This window comes from Gymnogyps californianus, chromosome Z (assembly GCF_018139145.2).
Source record: "Gymnogyps californianus isolate 813 chromosome Z, ASM1813914v2, whole genome shotgun sequence".
Lineage (NCBI taxonomy): Eukaryota > Metazoa > Chordata > Aves > Accipitriformes > Cathartidae > Gymnogyps > Gymnogyps californianus.
This window is the reverse complement of record NC_059500.1, coordinates 16,659,167-16,677,889: the sequence shown is the minus strand read 5'-3', so window position 1 is coordinate 16,677,889 and position 18,723 is coordinate 16,659,167. Positions and strand designations below refer to the sequence as shown.

The following is an 18,723-nucleotide window of genomic DNA, read 5'->3' as shown; positions in this document are numbered from 1 at the left end:
AAGACCTGAGTTTATACAAACTATTGTTTGATGGTCACAGTATTGAAGACTGCTATTTTGATTCTGAGGCTAGAACGAATTGCCAGAACTGCAAGTCATCTTCTGTCCTTGGCTAAACCCCCAGAGCAACAGACAATAAGGTGGAGGGAGAAGGGGAAGCATGTGTCCTTATCTGAACATTGAAGAATGGAAACTGGGACAAATGCAAGACACTCTGCCATTTTACAGTGTCTGTTCAAAGTGTGATTGCAGTTTGAATGTGTGAGAATGTAACATGCTACACCTCAGTAAGAGGAGGTTGTGATGGTGCAGTGTCTAAAGCAGTACATCACATCTGGTTTTCTGAAGTCATCTTGTGATGTTTGTAATACATCAGCGGCTGAGTTACTCTGGATGTATCTGACTTAATTTTTAAAATTGTGAGCTTTGTTGTCAGATTAGGAACAGCAATAATCTAACCTAACCACTGAATTTTAAAAGTGCAAACAAACAAAGCAAACCCCTCTCTTGTTAGTTCCCTGTTTTTCACGCTCACCACGTACAAACAATACATGCTACTTTTCAGTTTTCACAAGCAGTTTTCATTTCAAGTCCTTTAAATATGCAAATTCTCAGTTGTTAACATAGCTCCTTCTGTGCTTTTTCTACTATTTGTGCCTGCAGGCTGGCTAGAATGCAGTAATCCTACTGTGTTGGCAGAAAAATGACTGTTTCAGCATCTGTGTTTCATTTTGTGCTGAGTCAAACAATCCCTATAAACCCTTTGTGCTATCAGGTGGTTGCAGTGCCTGTAAGAGTGTCCTAAAAACTAGTAGAAAAAGGACATATTCGTGGGGTTTGGTGTGGTCTAGTAGGCCTTTCCAAGCCAAAGGAATGCCGTAAGCATCTGGCTCTTAGATATTCTGATACTGGTGACAGTGTCTTGATACGATGTTTTCTGATAATATTTTCATCTTCACAATCAGCATTTCCTAATGGAAAAAAAGGTTTTGTCAAAATACTTTAAATCTGTTCTAGCTTTTTCTCTTGCTAGTTACCAAAATAACATACTTGGAAGTAGAAGCTGTGTAGAAGTGGTCATGTGCTCCATTATCTGCTTGTGGTCTGAGTAATAAATTGGCTTGTACTTTTCCACCCTTCTCAGTCGATAGGAAGAGCAGTTCAAACTAGGTCCTGAAAAATCGCTAGTGGGGCAGCATTTCTCTGATGTATAAAGGATTTCAGCTGTGGCCTTTGTATTTAAAGCAGCACGGAGGACATGCTTCCTTCATCTGTACTCTTTGACTGGGATTCACTGGATCTCAAGTCTCCTTTGCCTGTGGGAAGCTACAACCTGCTTAATTCTTGTTGTATTTTCTTATTTACTGGACCTGCCACAAGATCAGTCAATCAGTGAGGTTATTAGCAGGCCTGTGAGAAATTCTTGTACTTCTGAAGATGCTGCATAATACAGTTTCGACATAAAGTGTTGAGGGAAGAGACAAAAAGACAAAAGCATCCTGTGGTGGGGCTGGGGACACAACTGTGGCAAGAAGTTTGAGGCTGAAAGGCACAGTGAGACTAGAGAGCGCACTGCTGTGTGGAGCGAAGGGGATTTCGGAAAGGTGAGTGCCCTTGCTTTCATTCCACTTTATACTTTCCTTGCAGGAATAAAAGTTACTATCTGTATTAACAGTCGTAACTAATTTCCAAGACTGGAAGTCCTGAGAATATATTAATTAAAATACGAGTAAAAGAAATATCTGGTTTTAGTTTTGTATAACAACCGCAACTACTGAAGAACTTACATGGCATCCTGGTCTGTCCCATGCAATATGAGGAACAGTTTTAATTCTAGATTGTGGTGTAGCTTGTGGATGAAAAAATGCCATAAAGTACTAACTCTGAAGCATTACTGGATTGTGCAGAGTCCTGGCTGAAGGAATGAGAGTAGATGAATTTTATTTTAGAAGTCCTCAAATTTGAATGAGAATCACGTTTCCATATTTAGGAAAAATAAATGTGGTGCCCATAGTGCAATTCACAAAAGTAATTTTTCAAAATATAATAGAACTTGAAGACTTTTACAACTTTTGTAGCACTTTTTGCCTTGGGATTTGAAAGCACTTAAATTGTTGAGCACACATTTTCCTCTGAGAGGGCAATGTGATTTTTATAGCTAGTGAAAAAGAGTGAAAACAACAGGTTGGAGATTCTGGGTTTAGAATCACTTCCTTAAGGATGAATTTGTTTGGTAAATGTTGTAAATCTCTTAAGATCCCTCAGTTATTTGAGAAAATAAAGCTCTTTGGAGGTGGGGGAGCAGAATTTGACTATGTGGAGCTGAACTGTAGACATGTTTGCTGTGTTCTGAACCATCACACAGCAAAATATTTCCTATGGTTGTCTTACCACAGTAGTAATAACAACAAAAAGTTACTACTGCTACAAGATAAGCTGTATTTGAGAAGACTAGTGTAAGTACCAAACATTCAATAAAACCACTTTACTGGAGAGAAGTATTGACAGTATGAGTTTGGTAATAAATTTCATTGCTAAATTAATTTCATTTTGTGATGATGAAATTCCAGTTCCTTTTCATGAAGGATTATACAATTGCTGTTAGTCACTACTTATATTGAAAACAGTTGAAATTTTAAAATACTGCAATAAAACAATTGCTTGCTTTGATTCTTTTTTTTCTATTACTCACTTCTACTTCCCATTTTCCATTTGGCATTGTATGTTTTGCCACCTGTTTTTTTCCTAATTTAAGGAGAAATTCAAAATGTGCTAGCAACATTCAGTCATGGCTTTGAGATGGAAGAATTGAGATGATAGAGGCATGTTGGTTTACTGAGGCCATTCTAGGCTTTTAAGGTACAGGATGAAGCTCTTAGGACCTGCCAATCACCTGTGTCATCTTGCTCAAATCACACCTGTTTGTCTCTTCTTTCCCTCCATTTTGGTTGTAAAGGCTTCAGGATACTTGCTATTGTCATTACAAGGGCAGTGGTCAATCAGAGTTCGCAGAAGCCTCAATTTGGCTAGTCAGATTTAACAATACACCTGTTTATACCAACTCTACAGTTACCTTATCTCTTAGTAACATGAAATCAAATGTTTATAACCTGTAGAAACCATGTTATTAAGGTACAGAGGTGATGACTGAATGTTATCTAAAAGCTGTAGGTAATATAATTTGGTAGTCTTCCTTGTTTTTTCAGAAAATGTCTGCCAAAGAGGACCCTACAGTGGAGACGAATGACAATGAAATACGTGAGCACTGCAAGCTCATTTCCCGCATGTAGCCTTTGATTTTCACAAGTTTGCCAAAGACATGGAGGCAGAATTCCAAGAAGTCCGTGAACAGCTGCAAAAGAGTTACAACCCCACCATGAGAAATTAACACAACAGATTAAAGTCCTTCTTGTCCTATACATCTCATTCATCATGGTCTTTGACAGAAATGGCAGCTGCTGGGTTTATCACACGCTTGTTAAATCCAGTGTGCAGTGTTTTTGCTGTGGATTAGTTTTGTTTACCATGAAGGTTAGATGCACCCCATACAAACAGAGGTTTTGTCCCACTTGTGAATTTGTCCTGGGCAAAGAGGTGGGTAATATTTCAGAGTACGACATACGTGTTCAGAAGTCGGAGAAGAACCAAGCAGAGCACGCCTACAGGTACAGCGCGGAGGATGCAAGGTTGCAGTCCTTTGACGGATGGCCGTTCCATGCCAGACGAACAATGCCCAATTTGCTTGCCAGAGCTGGGTTTTTCTTGACAGGTAATTGGAAGCGATGCTTGGAGGGATTTCCGTTTTGATTTATAAAACGGTACAAGTCTACTTACAATACTTGAATGGGTATAACTTTATTTTTTCGTGCCGCTTATCACTTTGTGATGTATTTTATCCCCCATAAATGCTTTCTTCCCCAGGCTTAAGAACATAGGCAACTCAACCATTCCTCATGTGGAAGGTGTTCCACATTTTTTATCATCTTTGCTGCTGTTCCCTGCACCTTTTTCTGTTCTAATACAGTATTTTCTGAGTTGATGGGACCTCAGTCACATGCACTGTTTAAGATGTGGATTAATCGTGGGTTTGTGTAGTAGCATAATTAAACTTTTTTCTCCCTATTTGTCTGTAACAGATGCCAGGCTTACAGATCTGATGTCTCTTCCTCTCCCCCAAAGGTGCAGACTGCTTTTTAAAGACTGGCATTCTGCTTTTCCCACTCAGCCATAATCTATTGCATAATTGCTTTGATTTTTGGATCCACCTTCTGCTATATGGCCCCCCTGGTTTAGACAATGGGAATCTCCCTGAATTCTTCTGCAGTGAACATTAATGCGAATATTGCAGAGAACGTCACTGCAAGTCCTCTGCAATTGCATTGTCCCCTTTGAATGGTTCTTTTACAGCCTGGTTAGCAGTTGGTTCTACCAGCTCTCTTCACTGGCTTTTTGTTCCTGCTTTCTGGAAGAAGGTTTACATTCATTTAGCTTGTTACTCTTGGACTATTTTTTTTTTTCCCCAGCCTGTCTGATTTTATTTTCACACTTCATCTGCCAGGGCTTTTGAGCCTTCTGTTTTCTTTGCTCAAAAGCTTCAGCTTTTTGAATGATACCTTCTTAATTCTTGTAATCTGATTTATTTTCCTATCAGTCATACTCGTTTCCTGTAACTTTTCGTAAGTCTTTTCTAATAAATAGCACGTGCTGGTGTTGCACTTCCAGTAAAACATCTTTCAGGAAACTCTCAAATACCTCTAAAACAGTTTGTTTGGAGGTTTTGGTTTGTGGGTTTGGTTTTTTTTTTTTTGGTTGGTTGGTGTCCTGGTTTCGGCTGGGACAGAGTTCGTTTTATTCTTAGTAGCTGGTACAGTGCTGGGTTTTGGATTTAGTGTGAGAATGATGTTGATAACACTCTGATGAAATATAATAATAATAGCAATAAAAAGGAATATAACAAAAAAAAAAAGAGGGACACCCCACCCCCACCCCCCAAAAAACCCAGTGATGCACAATGCAATTGCTCACCACCCGCTGACCGATGCCAGAGCCGCGATCCGCCACTCCCGGCCAACTCCCCCCTGTTTATATACTGGGCATGACATTCTATGGTATGGAATATCCCTTTGGCTAGTTCAGGTCAGCTGCCCCGGCTCTGCTCCCTCCCAGCTCCTTGCACACCTGCTTGCTGGCAGAGCATGGGAAACTGAAAAATCCTTGGCTTAAGATAAGCGCTACTTAGCAACAACTAAAACATCGGAGTGTTCTCAACATCATTCTCACACTAAATCCAAAACACAGCACTGTACCAGCTACTAAGAAGAAAATTAACTCTGTCCCAGCTGAAACCAGGACACACTGTTTACTCAGTTTTCCCTGAATATTTTATATATTGGCATTACAGCATTTGACTGACCTGTCTTTCTTCCATCACGTTTATGCTGACTACCAATATGTTAACTTAGGGACAGAAATTCTAGTTCTCTCATCTTATTCTGTTGATTTCTAGAATTATTCATTTATTTAGCTTTTACAAATAAACTGACTAGCTAGAATGCAAAATTAAAAAAATAGCCAACAAAAAGACAAGTTTGCTCTATCAAGCCTGTACAATTTCTCAGATATTTCTGAAGTTTTATTTTGATGGAAAAATCTACCTTATATTTTGACTTTTGGATCTGCACCAAGTTTAGACCCAGACTGACCCAACTGAAATTAAATGGAAATCTAAGCAGTTTTGTAAACCTTTTTAGTTTCAGTTGCTATAATCTAAGAAAAAGTCTTCCCATAGCTACAAATTTTGGACCAGTGATATACGCTGGTATACTTGTGGTCACGTGGCTAGAGTGTGAGCAAGTAAAACACACAAATGCATGATTATCTGTGAGATCTGTAACTCTCTACATGCAGGCAAGAAAGATACAGTGTAGTGTTTTCTTGTGGTGGATGTCTAGGAAATTGGGAAGACGGTGATGATCCTTGGAGGGAACATGCTAAATGGTTTCCTGGGTAAGTTTACTGACTGTACTAGAAATATTTCTATGTGTACAAAAAGGTTGATTTATTTTGATATCTTTTTTCCCCTCAGCAATGATGCTGAAAAGCAAACAAAAAAAGGGCCATATTTTTGTCTTCAAGGTTGTTCTATTCAGACAATTGATCAGCAGATCTTTATTTCTGAGAACTGAACAGTATAAGTCTGCTACCCCTAACCTTATAATTATTCTGTATATATTGGTTTGCATACTTTCTAGAGATCTCCCACGGGCTTTTCATTGAGCAAAAGCCAGCTGATTATTCTCTCACATAGTCACTATGTTGCATGAACAATGCTGACGGCACCAAAAAGTTTGCTTTTGTTTCATTGTCTTTCTGTTGTGAAAAATCCTGAGTATGCACCTCTTGGTAACTGAAACACTGTTTCCAGAATTTTAATTGGAATTAATGCTTAGGAATAATGTTTGGGGGTTTTTTGTAGGTGTGAATTCCTTCAAAGTAAGAAATCAAGTGAGGAAATTAAAAAGTATGTTGAAACCTACAGTTGAAACTCCTATGTTGTTGGAGTGATAGTAATCTTGTAATCTATTTCAGTCTTCCTTTATCGTGGAATATACTCCAAGGAGGCGCTATCTGGGACTTGAAGATAGGCAAATTAGGCCTTGATCCTGATTTCCACCTTCTTTCTCCTAAAAAAACCCCAACAACCTAAAAGCTGTATATAATTGCATATGTAATTAACACTATGCACTCTAGATGGGATTTGTTTCATGTAAGTTTATTTTGATGTGTGCATCCAAGCTGCTTGCCTAGGCAGTACCTAGGTAGTCCATTGATGAAAAGCCATATACCTCTAATTGGCATTTGTCCTACTGAAAGGCAGATGGATGAATTAACTCCTCATGGCACCTATACATATTTATTGATTATGAGGAAGATTGTAGGTGAGTATGCTAAACTAAACACTTCTGCATGGCTGAAGTCAGGTTAGGTGAACTCTACCCTGCCAGCTCTTCTTGTATGACTTCATCTTTGTTTGGGGGACTTACTTTCACCAGAAAAAATATAATATATGTAAGATCCTTCATGATTAAAACCCCTGTGCCTCAACAATCTCAAAAAATCTGGAAGCTAAACCCATTGGCTGATGCAAGATGAGAGAACTGCAAGTATTGCTTGGAAAACATCTCAGATATCTTAAGGGCATCAGTGCTATCTTTCTTTCTTTAGAGCTGCCACTGTCTGAGGAGAGCCATTTCGTCTTATTGATAGTAACCTGTCATTAATCAAGTCTGTTTCAGAAAATTCTCTCTCAAACTGAAAGCATTTAAAATGTTGATACTTAGTACTAGCCCTGTTTATATATTATAATTATTTCTTTTGTTTAGCTGAAGAGTGAAATGAAAATAGAATGCATAATAGAAGTAAGTATTAATTTTTAATCTTCCGCTTAGGGGAGGCATTTCACAGCTTCCTTTATCAAGGAGAATTTACCTACTGCAACAGATAAAAAAATAGAATATACTGACAGTTTTTCATTAGGAAATAATGCCTTCATATTTTTATTGTACATCACCATTACAACGAAAGCTGCTCCAGACTGTTTTTTTTTTTTTGAAGCACGATTACATGTGTGAAAGATTATTGGTTCTGTATTTCTGAAATTTTTAGCACAAGTAAAAATTTGTTCTCTATAGAAGCTAAGTATAAAATGTGCTGCTTAAGTAGATCTATCTCACTTGCATTTGCCTGTGTAAGAGAGGTGAAAAATAAATGAAAACTGAAGGCTTTGAAAGAAAAACAGAGATTTTAATCTGTACTATAAATCAAGAATATACATTTATAATTATCTGAAAGATATGGTTCTGTAGTACTTTTTGCTTTGCTGTAAGCTTGAGATATTTGCAATGTAGTTCTGTCTCTGCTTTGGAGAATCTGATAGCAGGCTAAAGCTTTCCTAACTACTCAAATATCTTTGGTTGCAAAGGCAACCTTGTCTTGAACATCTTTGAGGATGACGGAGTTCGACTGGACTCTTCTCAAACTTGGCCAGCAGAAGCCCATGTGGAAGCCACTGCTCTTCCTAAAGCCTGTTTTTTTCTATACAGGTTTGAACCAAGTTTGTTAGCTATATAAACACAGGACAAGTAAAAGATCCACTTACCAATGCAGGTGGGACAGAGGTTCATGATAGTCCTGGTACCTAATTAAAATCTTGCTTTAGCTTTCAGTAAGGAGAGTAATGCAGCTGCAAAATCAGAATGGCTTTTGCAAGAGCCAGAGCAAGGGAATCAAAATGGAATGACCCTGTCTGAGGTGAAAGCCAGAGCAAAGAGTTGCAAGGAGGCTATGTTTTTAGAAAGGAGAAAGCATTTATCTGGGCACTCATATATTCATTTGTCTGGTGTTACTAAAAGGATAATAATGGTGCATCTCTCAATTCTGTGGCATTTTATTTTCCTTGATTTAATTTCTATTATTTGTGAGTTAAAATGCATGTAATTCCAGTAACAGATAGAGGCCACCGAAGTAAACTCATGAAACAACTGCATTGTTGCAGGTTTTATGCTGCTGGCATGTTAGGAAAAAAAATTACGTACATGACCATTTTTGAGGTGCGTAATTTCTCTCTTGCAGGAGAAGGCAATAGGGTACAGTGCTTCAACTGTGCAGGTTGCTTACAGGAATGGGAAGAAGGTGAAGATCCTATGGAAGAACATGCAAAATGGTTCCCTGAGTGAGTGACAGTTATCTTAAGAGAATTTCCTGCTGTGCAATGAAAATTACCATACACTTTTGCTGTTGTTTTTTTTTAATACTACTTTAAATGTATATAAATATATGTTTCTTGAGTGTCTAGGACGTTTTGCCTCTGAAAACCCTTTTTTAATTAACGTTTAAATGTAGAAACACAGTAAAAGTTTCCAAACAAAAGGAGTGTTTGTGAAATAGCTCCATCTTTCTGCCAAATGTAAGCAATTGAAGCAATGCATTGCACTAACTGCTGTGTCTTTTGAAAACTCCATTCTAGGTCCAACTGCTCGGAAGTACTTGGAAAGTCACTGGAAGAGCAACCAGAGAGCCCATTGACATTACAGTCTGCACAGATTTGCACTTGTCTGCAGTATTTGCTGTTAGTGAAGCAGTTTTTGTGCTTTGCAATTTTAAATGATAGTTCCAGTTACAGAGAGCCACTGCACGTGTGTGCGCAGAACGAGCAGCAAAGGCAGCTTGTTGCAGTTCTTCATCCTGCACAACCTTTTGAATGCACCGCATTTCAAAGGTTGCTGAAAGGGTAAGGGGTATGTGACCTGCGTCGGTGTGGTGCAGGCAGCAGCAGCTTCCCTCTGCCTCTGTAGAGGTGTTTGAGCCCTGCGGCTCAGGTACCTGAGGTGTTCCAACACGTACCCCCAAACAGCGGCTGCCTGCCTGCAGGCATTGACCCAAGTTGTGGAGAAAGCATCTCTGCAGGGCAGCTACTAGCAATCAGCTTTTCAGTAATTAACAGCAATCATCCTTTGCTGGCAAATTGTAATGTGTGCAATAGAGCCTGGGCTCCTGGGCTGCTCTGTTGGTAGTAAAGTACCCCAGCCCGGGGTGCCGGGGCACAGCCACGGCAACCGCAGGGCTGTTGCAGAGGGGCTGGTGGCTCGGGGAAAGCTGAGTCCCAGTTTGTGGGACTGTGGGAAGCTAGTGGAGAGGTTTTGTATGGGATGTGTTACTGTGGGAGATCTCGTAGCTCCTCTCTTGGGTTGGTTTGTTCAGGCACCTTGAGGATACACACAACTGAAAAGTACAAAGCGATTATTTATTCACTAACTCATGCGAAAGATAGATGGGATATTACAAGCTCTGAGGCTGAGCATGAGCATGCTCACCAGCCCACTCAGGCAAACTAAGGGTCTCTGCTGGGCAGGCACGTGGCAGAATCCTCCTGCCATCAGCCGCCCCGTCTCCCTCTGTTCCCTCTGCTTGTAGCGGTATCTTCCCTGCATCTCTGCAGACTGTCTCACAGCTTTCTCTCAGCAGTCTGCGTCAAGGTTATGTATCAGTGTTATGTCAGAGCTGGGCCTTGTATCCTTTGTAGGCACACAGCAAAACCCTGGGATGGAAGAAGCTTACGGGAGGGAGAGAGAGAGAGAAAGATAGAGGGGCATTATGGCTGAGCTCCTGCTTCTGGGAGGAGTAAAAGAATTTTGCTAGTATTGAAAAATACAGAGCTAGTACTGCATCTGTTGTAAATTGCCCTTGTAGCCGCTGATGCTTGCTGGTACCTAAGCAACTTGGTTTGAGCTAAATAAATATTTAAGCAAGTATAACTGGATTTATTTTTGTTCTAGCAAAGTCCCTGTAAAGCAAATCTTGAAGAGAAAGCAACCCTACATTCTGTAGGAGCTGGTAAGTACTGTGCACCCTCGCTTGAAAGGATGGCGGTGTTGAATTTACATTTTAGTTTGAGAGGATTGTTAATGGTTTTCTGGATTTGGCCCTTACTTAGTCAGACAAAATTTTCATTGAAATAAGGACTGAGTTAGGATTTATGGATTGTCCGTATACATGGACAACAAATAGTAGAGAATCTGTCAGCTACTCCTTGCTATTCTAATCTGTGAACATAAACCAATCCCATAGCAGGCAAAAGTCACTTCTGTGCAGATGAGGCATATAAGCAAACTAAATTATTTTGTGACAATATGGTATGATTTTTTTTAATTCATGTTTTGGAAAATTGCAAATGTATATCAGCTGTGTACTACATATTATAGGCGCATGCTTTTTGATACAAAAGAAACTAAGTTGGGATAACCTTCCACTATCTTTTGCTTCTGATGCTTCTTTTTTCCAAATACTACGGCCATTTCAAGGGAGTGGTTTTGTTGATACGTGTGTGGATTTCTGAGGGAAGAGTTCATACACAATGAGTTTGCACTGAGTTGCTGCAGAACAGTGCTGATGTGCAAGCACAGAGCTGATAACTCAAAAGTAAATTTGCTGTAGTGGTACTGCCCAGACGCTTTCTTTAGCAGCCTGCTGTCAATCCAAAAATGGCTATTACTGCCACCCAGAAATGCCAAAATTATTTGGGATATATGTATGAGATGGAGGTTTTTTGTAATTTTTGAAGGCACTAAAAGCGTATTTTAGAGCTCTGAAAGCATAATAATAGTTTTAAACCTCATGGTACTGAAATGGTGGAGGGAACAATAAAAGTCACAGTTGCCAGTTTATTAATGAAGAAGTTTGTTCATTCTTTGTATTCACCAACATGTACATCTCCGTTTTACTGAAAGTGACTGGGGCTGTTTCTGGTAGGAAGTCTTAAATCTTGTCTGAAATTCTTCAGAAAAGCTCTCTGGTGTCATCTCTTAGTGAAATGCAGGAAGAGCCAGTGAGCTTTTCTGGGGTTCATTGTACTTTTGTTGAATATGCAAAGAATAAAATGGTACTGCTTCATTTGAGATAACAGATTACTGTGGGGTTTTTTGGCAATACATATACTGCATATCTGTATAATTATATCGATGTAAAAGTACATTTACGTTATTTCAGCTGTTCAGAAATACCAAAGTACAGCCCCCACACGTTTATTTTGGGGCAGATTATCTATTTTGTGGATAAACTGTACTATGGGCACAGACAACATAGCTGGCTCTATCCAGAATCGATGCTCTGTAGCAGAACTTAGAAACCCTGGCAGAGCAACAGCTTTAGAGAGCGTGGTGCAGAGAGTCCGTGGCTCTGTGGGAAGCTAATGTGGGTCCAGAAAGGATGTTTAGGTCAAGTTTAACACTACTTTGTCTGCATGGTGCCCACTGAATGTGTCTTCACCACTCTCTGAGCCTACTTGCGAGGCTGGCAATTCAGTTGTTTATTGACACAGTGCTGCATCTAAGCTAACTATTCTTTCCATATGATGGAAGGCTAGGGATCATTGCACTGAGATACCAGCGTGTCTCTGCACAGAGCTAGGTCAGGTCCAGCAAAGCTTTTTAGGTCAAGTTTATCACTTCATTACTTGCTGCACACAAACTAACCCCACATTAAACCAGATGGGTGCAAACCCAACTGAGTTGGACAAAGAGAAACTATGGGAACTTGGTTTATCCAGAAGTAATACCAGTTTTTTCCATTATCTAGGAAATCTCAGGTTCTTACTACTCCAATTTAATGGACAGCTGACTATATTTGACTTTTGTGTACAGAATCAACTGTTCACTAGGTTTTATTATTTAATGTCATCCTTTTTGCAGACATGACACTTGTTGAAAGTCAGTGTCTTCACGAAGCAAAGAACTTGATGGAACAACTTACAAAGCCTTACAACAATAACAGCTTCAGCAGATTGTTTTCCTTTGGGAATTCAAACCATTTGGCTATTGACTTCAAATTACCGTATGGGGACCTATCCGTTGTCTCAAAGGATATTAATGATCAACCATTACAGCAGCTCTTTCTTCATTAAATCCTTGTGAACATTAACTCCACAATTGTGCTGGAAGGTGAAGCAGGATGTGGAAAAACAGCATTGCTCAGGAAAATAGCTCTTCTTTGGGCCTCAGGCTGCTGCCCTATTCTGAGCAGGTTTAAGTTTGTATTTTGTCTCTCCCTGACTTACGCAAGATCAGATCAGAGCGTGGCTGATATTATATGCAATCAACCAGTAGGATTTGTGGGACCATTAACAGAAACAACTCTAAGAGATGTAATTCAGCCACTGAAAAACCAAGTCTTATTTCTTTTGGATGACTATAGTGAAATGAATTCAGTGCCCCAAATTGTAGAAGAACTCGTACAAAGGAACCATCTCTACCAGCATTGTTTGGTTGTTGCTGTCCGCACTAACAGGACGAGAGAAATTCACAAGTATGCAACCACCACTTTAAGCACTGCAGAGTTCCCTCTGTCCGGCACTCTGTATGTACTAAAGAAATTGTTCTCCTACAATATCGACCTTGTGGAGCAGCTTCTCTTTCAGCTGGGGTTTGAAAAGTCTATGCAGACCATTCTAAAGACACCGCTTTTTATGGTGTCTCACTGTGTATTGGGTACAGCACCCAAAGGGTAACATCATCAGTGACAAGGCTATTTTTAAAGCTCTATCACTTACTAAAATACAGTGAAGAAAGAGAACGTATACTGGCTATGTTTTCTCATGTGGTGAGCTTACCTTAACTGCTCTTTTTAAGCCCTCCTTTGACTTCACTGAGTATGATCTGTCTGAAGCAGGAGTTGATGAAGATGAAGCTGTTAGGCTGCGTTTACTGAGCAAATTTACTGCCCAAAGGCTTCATCCAGTTTACAAACTCTTTCACCCTTTGTTCCAGGAGTTTCTTGCAGGGACAAGACTGAGGGAGCTCTTGGCTTCTGATGACAACAAAAAACTGGAGCGAGGGCTGCAGTACTTGCAGCAAATCAACACATTTAGAAAAGTTGCTGGGCACTATAGTTTTTTATTGGTTTACACTTGCAGCTTTTCTTCTAAAGCAGTCCCCCAAATTATATCCTACTTCTTTAAATTGATTAACTGCAAGGAGTCATTGGAAAGCCAGTCAGAAAATTATGAATATCTGCAGCACCATTCAGACCTTCCCATAAGAATGCTCTTCATTGACCAAAGAATGTTCTTATTGATCCAAACCTGCATCTTCCAGTTTTCATTCAGTATTTACTTGACTTTGCTACTTCTGTAGTTTATGAGAGTAATACTGTCTCTGTGTGTGCCCCAATCATTTTTCAATTCCTAAGAGGCAAAGGTGTTTTGTAAGTTCATTTTTATCACCACAAAAATCTAAGCTGCGTTTTTTTCGGGGTTACCCAGAATCGTTGTCTCTACCCAGTAGTTTTCAGGTTGCAGTACAAGGAAGTGAACACAAACAAGAATTTAATATATCTGAAATAGGTGCTTGCTGGTCTTCACTGGAGATGCCAACAATTGACCAGGATTACACTCCTGCGTTTACACTTTTTAATGACATGGCACAAAAAATGGAAGAAGAAAAAAAACATTAATAGCTTTTTTTCACTGATACGAAGACATCTACCAGACTCCATCATGTGTCCTTTCCTACTTAAAAAAGGGAAGATGGTGCTTTTAAAATGTACATTCAGCAACATCAGTTCCTTTCAGGAAGCTGACCTCAGAAATCTGATGACATTGTTTTCTGTTTCGGATTATATTGAACTTCAGCTGAATAACAGTTCTGGATTCATAGAAGTTATCATCTGACCTGCTATTGAACAGTACAAGGAACATTTTAAAAAATGTAGTTTACATCATCTTAACTTGAGCATAACAGAGCAAGAATTACTGCTCTCAATGTGTTTTGTGGAATGTCTTGAGACAGATGAAAAAGAAATGCCAGGTACAGCATACTCAATTTTGGCAGAACGTAATTTTTCTCTCTAGTTCCCTTTTTCTTCCTCTCCCCTTGGTGCCTGACAATTGAACAGCTCCATATCCATGAACAATAAAGCTGCCTTCTACCATATGCATTTCAGGGGATAGGCAGCCATTCTGCATTAACAGATTTCCATCCTGACCCCTAATTTCAGACTATGACCTCAATATTGGTCTTCGATCTAAGAGGTGTATGTCACTACAGAGGCAGAACTGCACTTCAGCAGAGGATAGTCCAGTACGGAGGACAAGCTAGCAGGCACCGACAGATGTGCATTTTCTGCTTGGGGCAATCTGAGTGGGTCTGCGCTGGGCTTTCAAAATAGAAAAAAATTAGGCAGTGCAGGTGCGTTTATGGGATCCTGCCAGGCGTATGCTCAGGCTGCAAGCAGCAGAAGCCTCAGTGAAGGATGGGTTGGCAGGGAAGGGCAGGGGTACAAGGAGGATAGGAAGCAGCAGTCAAGAGAAGGGAAGCCAAAGATGTTAGGATGTGAGATAGTGAAGTTCAGCTACAAAAACCTTGGCAAATTGTCAGAAGAACAGAGGGATTAAGCAGATCAATCCAGTTCCATTGTATGTTTATCTGGCTTCATCACAGAACTACTTTTTTTTCAAATTTGGACAAATTCATCTGCCTGGAGGAACTGTCAGTGAGTCAATGTGAGAACTCAATAGTGAAGGTGTTTAAAGAGTTTAAATCCTGCTAAATGTTGAAAAACTGGAATATTTTTCACATGTGAAAGAAACCAGAAATGAATCTCTAGCAAAACTTGCTTGCATTTTAAAGCCACAATGATCCATCATTATTCTAGTTATAAAATAAAACACAGGCCATCTGACTTTAACATTTAAACAGAGGAATCAAGCCGCTCCTCCCACTCATCTTTTTACCTGTCTCACTTGCTTTTGTCGTGACAGAAGATGCTTCCCTCTACAGTAAAGTTCACAGGTGGAGCTAGGAGAACCTTCTTGATTTGTTACCTTTGTTCATTATACAATGAATCTCCAGTGTTGCAACACTTTGTTTTGTAGCTGAATTGATTCAGAGCTACCAAGACCTCTCTGTTTTTCACCTGGACTGCTCCAGCTACTTCAATTCTGAATCCCTTCTGGCAGCAATTTCTTCATACAAGAAATTAACAGAAATCGAGTTAACTGGGTTATTTTTGAGAGATCGAGATTTCCTTTCTCTAGGTAGGAATTTTTTTTAATACAGAAACCTCACTTCTTAAAACTTAATAGTTGAGAGAAACTGCTAATTTTAAGTTCCAAGAATGAAAATGTATACTTTTTTCCCTTTCCTCCTAGCTGCTGCTCTGCCCAATTTTGTGTCTCTCAAAGTGTTGAATCTTAAAAGCCAGTATTTTGATGCCAAGGAAGTTTGTGAAATCTTTGGTTTGTACATCTTTCCTTTCGGCTGATCTCATTTGTTGCATTTGACAGAATTATTTTGTTTCGGGTTCTTCTGGAGATCTTAAGAAATAACTTCAACAGCTTAAACGCCATCTAAGATACTGGAGAGTATCTAGAACTAGAATGTTAAATCAGGTCTCATAAAGCAGTTTGTGATGAAGGGCATGCGTTCACATCCTTCTGAGAGGGATGAGCCGAGTGAGATGGATGGCTGTCCTAAACTATGGAATCAGAGGTGTTCAGCACCTCTGAAAGCCAAGATGGTGCTCCTGGAAAAGCCATGTCTATAGGGAACAGGGAAAGGTTGAAAAGGCTTGCATTTTGGGAAGGGAGGATTACCCTAATTTATTTTTCTTTCCTGTGGGTTTCTTGAGTTTGGCAACATGGAAGATTCCTTTTATCCCTAGAGGACTCATGAGACCTCTTAGACCCATTCTGGACAAGTAGTTCTGCCTTTTCTGTTGATGACTTTTTCAAGCTATTGAGTTAGAGAGTGAAGCGACCTTTGCAACACTGGCAGGGGTGAAACTGAGGAAAGAAAGCCGATAGTAACCTATTGCCCAGAATCTAAATTTAATTTTTTTTTTTACTTGGCTCTGCTGCTGTCACTCATTCGCATTACAACATTTAGGAAACATATACTTGTTTAATCTTAACAGGAAAGGTCTTCTCTCTGCAGCACACAATTTAGGTGTTCTTCGTAACCTGGAGGAGCTCATCCTTCCTGCAGGGAAGGGAATAAAGTCTGCAGCCAAACTGATTGTTCAGCAGTGTCTACACCTGCTGCGCCTCAGATGCTTCTCACTTACCCTATGTCTGGATGATGACAGCCTGTTAGATACAGGTGAGTTTAAAAGAGAACTTCAAACATGAAATAACATTTCTGAGTAGAGAAGATACTGCTTCAGGATAAATTAATCTATTTGTATACATTACAACAATTGCAAATTATTTGTCATTTTTAATGGGTATCATTTCTTCCTGTTTCTTCTATACACAGCCCAAAATATTTCTTGCTCATCAAAGTGTATTCAGACTGCTTATATACTAGACTTTGCTGAAACCTCTTTTGAAATGCTTCCTTAGTTCCCCTTGTCTTCTACAAAGCAATGTAATTACAAGAAAAATAATCAGTGGAAAAAAAGACTGACTTAAAATAGAGCTTCATAACTTCATTGCTAGTTACATTAGATTATATGGCCTAGCTGTTAAAACTGTGTATTACCAAAATATTTCTTGAATTTAATACTTATTTAGTATAGGCTTAAAACTACCATCTCATATATAGGATAGGGAAAATGTCTTCTTTTGTAAGCAAATGCTAAGTCTGTCATATCATCTTCCTTTTTTTTTTTGACATACATCTTAGTATAGCTAGTGACTTGATGATGAGAGTCCCATCTTGTAAGTAGGTTGCCCATAAGGCAAGACTGAAGAGCGTATGTGATGGTATACAGGCATGGAAGAGACTGTTAAACTCAGTATCTTGCATCTGTGCAAAGCTGATCTGGTGTCTGACTGCAAGTGGTTGCATAAGCTGGCATTGTATTTGCTTTGCTCTTCAACACTGGTATTTGAACACTCGTAAACACACTGCTATCTTATTCTGTTAGGCATTAATGTGCCTGCTAAAGTACCCTCTATTTTATCAGTCTCCTCAGTCTGAGGCATTGAAATGCTTAAATGAGTTGAACTCGAAGTTCTACTTTTTTCAACCTAATAACAACAACTTTGTTTTATTTTTAACGTACAGTACCTCAGCTTCACTATATTTTCGTTCATGTTTCATATGGGTTTGGAGCATCTTTAAATCGTTACTGATGTCTGTTTATTTTTGCAGCAAAGGTTGCAAACTGTGGAGGTTCCCAGAAGCTTGAAAAGCTCTCACCGTTAGTAAATCCCAACGTTACAGAAACTGGTTGGAGAAACTTCTTTAGAACACTTCTTAACATGCCTGCTTTAAAAGAGCTGGACATTAGCCATATGCTCACACATCAGATCAAAGCCAGTGCACCAAAAGTGACAGTTTTTGTCCAGTGTGTTTCTCAATCGCCTGGTCTTGTGACAATAGTAATGGTGGGTTGGCTCCTTGATGCAGAAGACCTTAAAATGTTTGGTATCATGAAGGAGCAGCACCCCCACTCTAGGAGTTTACAGTTATCTTGGCAATGGGTCTTGCCACTTCCACCAATTTTTCAACACTAGAAAAGTTTGAAAGTGTTAGGGTTTGGTTTTTTCCCCTCTTCCTTCTTGTATTATGAATTATACACCTGCATTGCAAATAAATATATATTGTCAAACTTTTACCAGGATGAAACATGCCAGTCTCTTCTACAGCAGGGTTAGGTTAATGTAAAAGGATCAAGGAATAGAAGACAGGATTAACATAACTCTAAAAACCTGACTTGCTTTGCAAATATGATTTTAGATTGTACTTAAGTGCCACCTTCCAAAGAAAAATGTAAAATTTTGCTTAAAGCCTATTTAAAATAAGTTATTTCTATTCTGTTTTGCCTGCAATGAAATCAATTACATGAATCACGAAATCAAAATCATAAAACCCTTTATGGTCAGGACTGCACTGAAAATAATATTGGATGCTGGATTTCACTAGTGTTAAAAACTGGCAAAGGCCACTTTTTGTAACATGCCAGATACTAACAAACAGAGGACTAACTGATTGAGGCAGATGGCAGCTGTGCCTCTTTAGCAATGAACAGCTGCTGAACAACTGATTTAGAAGCTTTGCATCACTGCAAACAATCTTAATTTACTTCAGCTAGACAATTAAGAAAAAGCCTTCAAAGTGGCTTAGAAAAGTTAAGATTGTGTCTTTGTCTTTTTGTTCAATTCTTTGTGGGAAAACTGATTTTCTGACACTCGACCACAGCAGGAAAAGGAACTGAATGCAGCGAAGT

General features: G+C 39.3%; 1 protein-coding gene across 1 annotated transcript; it reads left to right on the top strand.

Annotated features, from left to right (window-relative positions):
• Positions 1–3,209: 3,209 nt before the first annotated feature.
• On the top strand, positions 3,210–18,010 carry NAIP (NLR family apoptosis inhibitory protein). Its single transcript, XM_050912835.1, is given in 24 exon segments — positions 3,210–3,261; positions 3,264–3,461; positions 3,464–3,769; positions 5,908–5,931; positions 5,934–6,006; positions 6,476–6,566; positions 7,449–7,498; positions 7,980–8,117; positions 8,645–8,731; positions 9,026–9,099; positions 10,333–10,392; positions 12,246–13,023; positions 13,025–13,087; positions 13,089–13,141; positions 13,144–13,622; positions 13,625–13,751; positions 13,754–13,988; positions 13,990–14,357; positions 14,991–14,998; positions 15,001–15,072; positions 15,439–15,586; positions 15,701–15,787; positions 16,485–16,649; positions 17,646–18,010. Coding segments are annotated over 24 exon segments (4,101 nt in total).
• The last annotated feature ends 713 nt before the right edge of the window (positions 18,011–18,723 follow it).